The 6,457-nt window shown below is 44.6% G+C and overlaps 1 protein-coding gene across 1 annotated transcript; it reads left to right on the top strand.

Annotated features, from left to right (window-relative positions):
* Nucleotides 1-43: 43 nt before the first annotated feature.
* MRPL27 (mitochondrial ribosomal protein L27) lies at nt 44-5,286 on the top strand. The gene is made up of 4 exons (XM_030208350.1): nt 44-333; nt 2,524-2,649; nt 4,350-4,417; nt 4,825-5,286. Exons 1-4 carry the CDS (start codon nt 141-143, stop codon nt 5,029-5,031), a joined length of 594 nt encoding a protein of 197 aa, XP_030064210.1. The 5' UTR covers nt 44-140; the 3' UTR covers nt 5,032-5,286.
* The last annotated feature ends 1,171 nt before the right edge of the window (nt 5,287-6,457 follow it).

Genomic DNA, 6,457 nt, shown 5'->3' with positions numbered 1-6,457 from the left:
TAATTTCCACTGGACCAGCCATGCTGTCCTCCTGATCCTTCTGCTAACTGCGCGGAACCTCCAAAATCTCCCGCAAATCTTTGTCGCAGCATTGAATTAAGAATTACTTGCACCATCAGTCTGCTCTTCCTCCTAAGAATATGTATACGCATTCAATACCTCCCCCTTACTATTTTCAAACTTCCCGCGGCCGGTATCCCCTACCCTGCCTCATCTTTAGCGGAAGTCCCACCTCTTCCGGAAAAGGTGAAAAGAAACACGAGTCGGCGAGAGGAAGAAAGATGGCGGCACTGTTGTCGGTGTGTACAGGATTGCGCTTTCCCGTCTGCCTCGGTAATGACTTCCATTCATTTTTATTTTCTATAGCCGTGGTTGCTGATTGCTTTAAGGGATGGGTAGGGAGGAAAGGGATAGTGAAATTAGGAAATCCTGGGACAACGGAATTGGAGGACCCAAGAAGCGATTTACGTTTGACAGACTGTGGAGTGGGGTCAAGGAGGTTTAATAGACAGGAAGTGGAAGTGACGTCAAAACGTTGACACCAATTAGGTTAATCTGAGTTTCCCTCTACCTGCGGTGCTGTCATCCCCATATACTCAAAGCAAACAAACCAACCAACCCACCCTATGAGCCGCTACATCTACGTTGTCGTTCTTTATTGTTGGCAACATTTTTATTTAATCTCACTTATATTTTGAAACATGCCAGCATGTGCAGCATACGGATATACACAGAGGAAGCATAAAAACAGGATAACTTTTCAAAGTGGAGTGGCTTAGTGGTTAGAGCACCGGTCTTGCAATCCAGAGGTGGCCACTTCAAATCCAGCTGCTGCTCCTTGTGATCTTGGGCAAGTCACTTAACCCTCCATTGCCTCAGGTACAAACTTAGATTGTCAGCCCTCCTGGGACAGAGAAATATCCAGAGTACCTGAATGTACCTCACCTTGAGCTACTACTGTAAAAGGGGTGAGCAAAATCTCTAAATAATAAATAAAAATAAAATTTGTTATAAATCTTAATCAGTGGTAAGTTGGAGGGGCTGGTTACGTGAACACCCTAGCACAGTGATTGCGAACCTTTCAGAGACTGAGTGCCCAAACAGCAACCCAAAATCTAATTATCGCAAAGTGCCAACAGGGCAATTTAACCTGAATAACAGAACTTTAAAAGCATTTGGCATGCTTTTGAATAATTAATGTGATTTTTTGCTGTTGCAAATTAAATGATCCCAGGTTCCAATCTAATTCATGTTTAATGTGGGATAAAATGCCATACATAAGTAAATATAAACTTTTAATGTTGAGCACCTGATTCTCAAAGTGGACATATTCCAAACACTATAATGAAAATAAAATGATTTTTTCTGCCTTTCTTGTCTGGTGTTTGTTTCTGATCATGCTGGCCCAGTATCCAATTCTGCTGCTATCTGTCCTCTTAACTCCGTTTCCAGGGCTTCCTTTCCATTTATTTCTTTACTTTCCGCCTTTCTTCATCATTTCTTGCCCTACATCCATAAGTAAAAGCTGGGTCCTCCACAGACTTGACTGTCCAGTGGATCCAGCCTCTGTCTATTTTCTTTATCTGTGTGCAGTTTTTCTCCTCTCTTCCTTTTCCCTCATCTCATCTCCTTCCTCACTCTTCCCTCCCCACCATCCATGTCCAGCATTTCTTCTCTCTCTTTTCCCTCCCCTCCATCCACCCATGTCCAGCAACCCTCCTCTCCCCCCTGCCCTCCCCTCCATCCACCCATGTCCAGCAACCCTCCTCTCTCCCTGCCCTCCCCTCCAGCCACCCATACTCAGCGATTCTCTTGTCCCCTGCCCCCCTCTCCAGCCACCCATACCCAGCGATTCTCCTGTCCCCTGCCCCCCCATCCAGCCACCCATACCTGGCGATTCTCCTGTCCCCTGCCGCCCCTCTCCAGCCATCCATACCCAGCGATTCTCCTGTCCCCTGCCCCCCCTCTCCAGCCACCCATACCCAGCGATTCTCCTCGCTCCCCTGCCCCCCCTCCAGCCACCCATGCCCAGCAATTCTCCTCTCTCCCCTGCCCCCCCTCCAGCCACCTATACCCAGTGATTCTCCTCACTCCCCTGCCCCCTCTCCAGCCACCCAGGTTGTCCAGTGGATTTTTCGGGGCAGGTAGGAAAGATCCCCAGTCTTGCCTTCCCGCTGCCAGCGCTGACTCTCCTGCAGTGCTACTGCATCGCTCTTCAAAATGGCCGCCGAGACTTACAAGGGCGGCCTACAAGACTTCAGCAGAAGTCTCGGTGGCCATTTTTAAAGAGCGATCCGGCAGTGGGGGAGGATCAGCGCCAGCAGCGGGCAAGCAAGACTGGGGATCTTTCCTGCCTGTCCCGAAGAATCCACCGGATAACCTGGGTGGCTGGAGAGGGGGCAGGGGAGTGAGGAGAATCACTGCATAGCAAGATGCTTTCAACAAAATAAATAATTTTTGATAATTCTTTATATGTCGGTATGCTATTACAGCTTTTCCTTAAGGCTATGCTCTTCCTTTAAGGTGTTCTGGCTCCTTTCCAGTTGTTGATGATCCCTACACGATGTGCGTCGAAGAAGGCTGGGCGCACCTCGAGGAACCACGGAGGGAAAAGTCCAGGCAAACATTATGGATATAAGAAACTTGATGGTACGGTATTTCTATCTCAGCATAAAACTTACTGAGCTCAATTCAGCAAAAGTCAGGCAATTTCCAGCAATAAGATATTTGATGACTTTAGTGAAGGTATATAATGGCATCTGAGTTCGATTCCCACTTCAGGCACAGGCAGCTCCTTGTGACTCTGGGCAAGTCACTTTACCCTCCATTGCCCCATGTAAGCTGCATTGAGTCTGCCATGAGTGGGAAAGCGCAGGGTACAAATGTAACAAAAATAACAAAAAAAAAACAACTAAAAACTTGCCTCTGAGACCTTATATACAGTTTCATATGTGGCCCTTTCTAGGAACTGTGCAATATATTATTAGCGTTTTTTTAACACACATTGTGCTTCTCATGATCTATTTCCCTCTCTGCTGCTTGAGGTATTACCATCGGTCAGAATTGTGCACTATTAGTTCAAACTTGGGACAAGAGGCTAAAAATGCTCAACTCCGGTTTGATTACCACCTTAGTTAAATGTATCCCCATGCACACTACAAATAACTTTATTTCTACAGAGACAGATAATATAAAAAAAAAAAATCTTTGATAGCTTTTGTGTGTATTATTACAGCCACAGAGCACGTAGGCTTTGTGTTAAGTACTGAGGCCGTTATTAGTGAACTTTTTCCACCCCATAGTTTATGTAAGAACCATATAAGAAGGCAGCTTGCGCTGGCAACAGTAAAGCGGTCTGAATCGTAATGGAAAGTTTGGCACATTGTTAAACCACACTGGGTGTAATTTATGAGATGTTTTTTTTGCTTATGGAAAAAACCTTTAGCACCTAGGTACATTGTGTCAGGATAACCTGTGTAAAGGTTGCTGCAGTGCAGACTCTCGCTTTTATAGATTAATGATCCTGTGTGCTGTGATAAAGGTAGACAATAATGATATGGTGCATGATTAAGGTCTGTTTTGAACACACAGTTGAACTTGGAGGCGTATTGATCATATGAGTGCATGAATGTTGATTGTGCTGTGGCTCTTAAAGGAGTTAGGGCTGTAGCTGAGGCATTTGAAGGAGCAGATATTTATTTATTTATTGCACTTGTATCCCACATTTTCCCATCTATTTGCAGGCTCAATGTGGCTTACAAAGATCTGTTATGGCATCGCCATATCAGGGTACATATTACATTTTAACAAAGAAATTAAAGAAGACAAGGGTAAATATCAGGGTACATAGTACATTTGGTGTTTCAAAGAATTTAAAGAAGACCAAGAGGGTTTGGTCAAGCACTAATCGAGTTGGTAGTGCATTCCACATCTGTGTACTTATGTAGGAAAAGCTAGATATCTCTGCTGTCTGTATCTTTTTATTCTTCATTTGGTAACAAAAGTAAAATTTTATAGTTTCTATGACTAGTGGCTTTTCCTCATTGTGTCGGGCAAGCACAAATTGTCCCTACAGCAGAATTCAACAATTTTATGATCAACCACAGAAATCCTACACTGCAGAGGCTGGCAGGATGTACCCAGCTGAGCCCCAGGAGGGTAAAAGGGAAGGGTACGTGTGTGCTAGGGAAACATGCCTAATAATTCTCTAATGATCTTTTCCTGGCAGTTCTGCCGGCTCTGGATGAGGCCCAGACACTGTGTAGTTTGCTGGATCTGTCATTGTCTGCTCTGAGCAGATTTTTTTGACTGTTGCTGAATGCAGCCTTTGCTCTTTTTCTCTGCTGTAGGTACCTTTGTTCATGCTGGGGCAATTTTAGCAACACAGCGCCAAATACGCTGGCATCCTGGTTTTCAGGTGAGCATGTTGGAACTCAAGTTACAGTGTCTATTTGTCTGTTTTCTTTATCCATTTGTTTTATTGGTAAGAGAAAATGTGGCAGCTCACGATGGATCTGATTAAAAATAAGAGCCTGAGCTGTGAAGGGCTGTAGTGTGTGCTTGTTTTTTTGGATTGAATCCATCCATATAAATCCAGTATCAGTACAACTGTCTTGTTTGTGTGGGTCCTCCCTCCCTCCCCCCCCCCCCCCCCCCCAGTCCCCTGGCCCTTCATCTTTCTTCTACTCCATTGGGCTTTCAGCTTGGTCAGAACTGGCTTTCATTCACAAATACCCAGGTCTTTTGCCACTAATCCTGCTATGAAGGGTAGGAGGTACCGGGCTGTGGTTTCCCACTGACTGACTTGTCAACCCTGTGTTTCAGGTGGGACTAGGGCGCAGACAAATTCTGTATGCACTGGAGGATGGGATTGTCCGCTTCACCAAAGAAGTCTATGTTCCCCACCCTGACAGCCCCGAGACCAATGATGTGATCTGTCGGTTGCCTGTTGGAGCCCTGCTTTACAAAACTTTCATCAATGTCATCCCTCCTAAACAAGAGGGTCGCTTTAAGCTTGTGGACATGCTCTGAGTCTTGCCCCTCACTTTGCATTTTCTCTGGAACAGCCCAGCCTGGCTTGTTTCTGCAGGTACCTATCTGGCCTTGCGAGTTTGATGGGGGATAGGAAATCGGACACTGCTGTGAGATGAGTACTTGGTGTATAGCAGGTGGGTGGAGTCTATTGTTTTTGATAGCGATAGAAAGGAAACTTTTTGTGTTCTGTTATAGGGTAAAATTAAAAGATCATACTTTCAAGGAATAAAACTTGTCTGCATTTGAGTGCAACACGCTACAGTCATTGTTGTAAACACAACTGCTCTTCATAAATCAAATTACCTGCCACGCTAGTATGAACAGGAGTGACCATTTTCAAAGCACTTATTTACAAAGTTCCATAGGTTACTATGGAACTTTTTAAGTCTAAGTGCTTTGAAAATACGCTTCTAAAGGTCCACTAGCCACCCTTTTGTGTCCAGATTCATTTCGTTTTTTTCCTCCTTTTGGCCTAACAGTTTAAAACCCCTCTAGCCCCATGTTCAATCCTTGCACCAAGTGTCTTATGCCAGGGCCCACAGACGATACCTCCAGAACCTGGCATGCATGTATCCCAAATTCATCTAATAACTGTTATTGCTGCATAGTGGCTAGGACCTCATCCCATTTCTGCCTGGGGCAGCAAACACAATCTTTGTGGCCTCCCCAGTCTTAGGGAGCAAAATCCAGGCACAAGTATCGAGCCAGGTTCAGACAGACACACACGCATAGAAAATGAATGTCTGCCTCTTCTTTCTTGAAAATGGTCTGGCCTTTGACACGGGATCAGCTCTTCACATCAGCCTGTGTCAGAAGGAATGGTTTTAAAGTAGTTTTGGAATGTCAAGTTGGGGGGGGGGGAAGCAGAACTCTAAATCATTCAGGTATCCACACCAGAGACCAGACGTCAAAGCCCCACGTAAGAGGCTCTCAACCACATCCCTTCTTCCATGCTGGAGAACATAACACTCACTATTTACTCTTCCTACAATGTGTTAGGGAGAGAGAAATTCCTTTTCTTGTTTGCCTCCATTATCTAGCAAAGAAAAGTTCAGGCTAAGATAAGCTTTTAAATAGCGGTTGACTGTCAATCATTATTTATTGGTTAAATTAAATATAAAGTATCATCGGAAAAGAGGCCAACAGCACTGCACTAATAATACATGCCAAATTCTGCATTTGCTTTGTATTGCTGGGTGAAGAAACTGTGTGTTTTAAGCCTGTAAAATGTCTTAGATAGGAATTTAATTATGTCCTGAAGTGTGTTTTTCCTATTTGGCCTGCAAGTGGCGTTTCTTTACTGTAAAGCTGTTATAGGGAACTGAATGTTCTTTTTCATTAACGCAAGCAGCAGTACACTTTCAAATCTTCTTGACTGGGCTCTGATTTGGCCCAGGAGCTCATTTCCTTTAGAGTGCACTGA

Source organism: Microcaecilia unicolor, chromosome 6 (genome assembly GCF_901765095.1).
Source record: "Microcaecilia unicolor chromosome 6, aMicUni1.1, whole genome shotgun sequence".
In the NCBI taxonomy this organism is placed as follows: domain Eukaryota; kingdom Metazoa; phylum Chordata; class Amphibia; order Gymnophiona; family Siphonopidae; genus Microcaecilia; species Microcaecilia unicolor.
The sequence above is the reverse complement of the archived record's forward strand: the minus strand, read 5'-3'. Positions and strand labels throughout refer to the sequence as shown.

What these genes read in the sequence shown, in the direction of transcription:
- MRPL27 (XM_030208350.1), top strand. Translation starts at nt 141, where the DNA reads ATGTATACGCATTCAATACCTCCCCCTTACTATTTTCAAACTTCCCGC. An exon ending in GCGCTTTCCCGTCTGCCTCG is followed by an intron (nt 334 to 2,523) that starts GTAATGACTTCC and finishes TCTTCCTTTAAG; the next exon opens with GTGTTCTGGCTCCTTTCCAG. An exon ending in GCTGGCATCCTGGTTTTCAG is followed by an intron (nt 4,418 to 4,824) that starts GTGAGCATGTTG and finishes CCTGTGTTTCAG; the next exon opens with GTGGGACTAGGGCGCAGACA.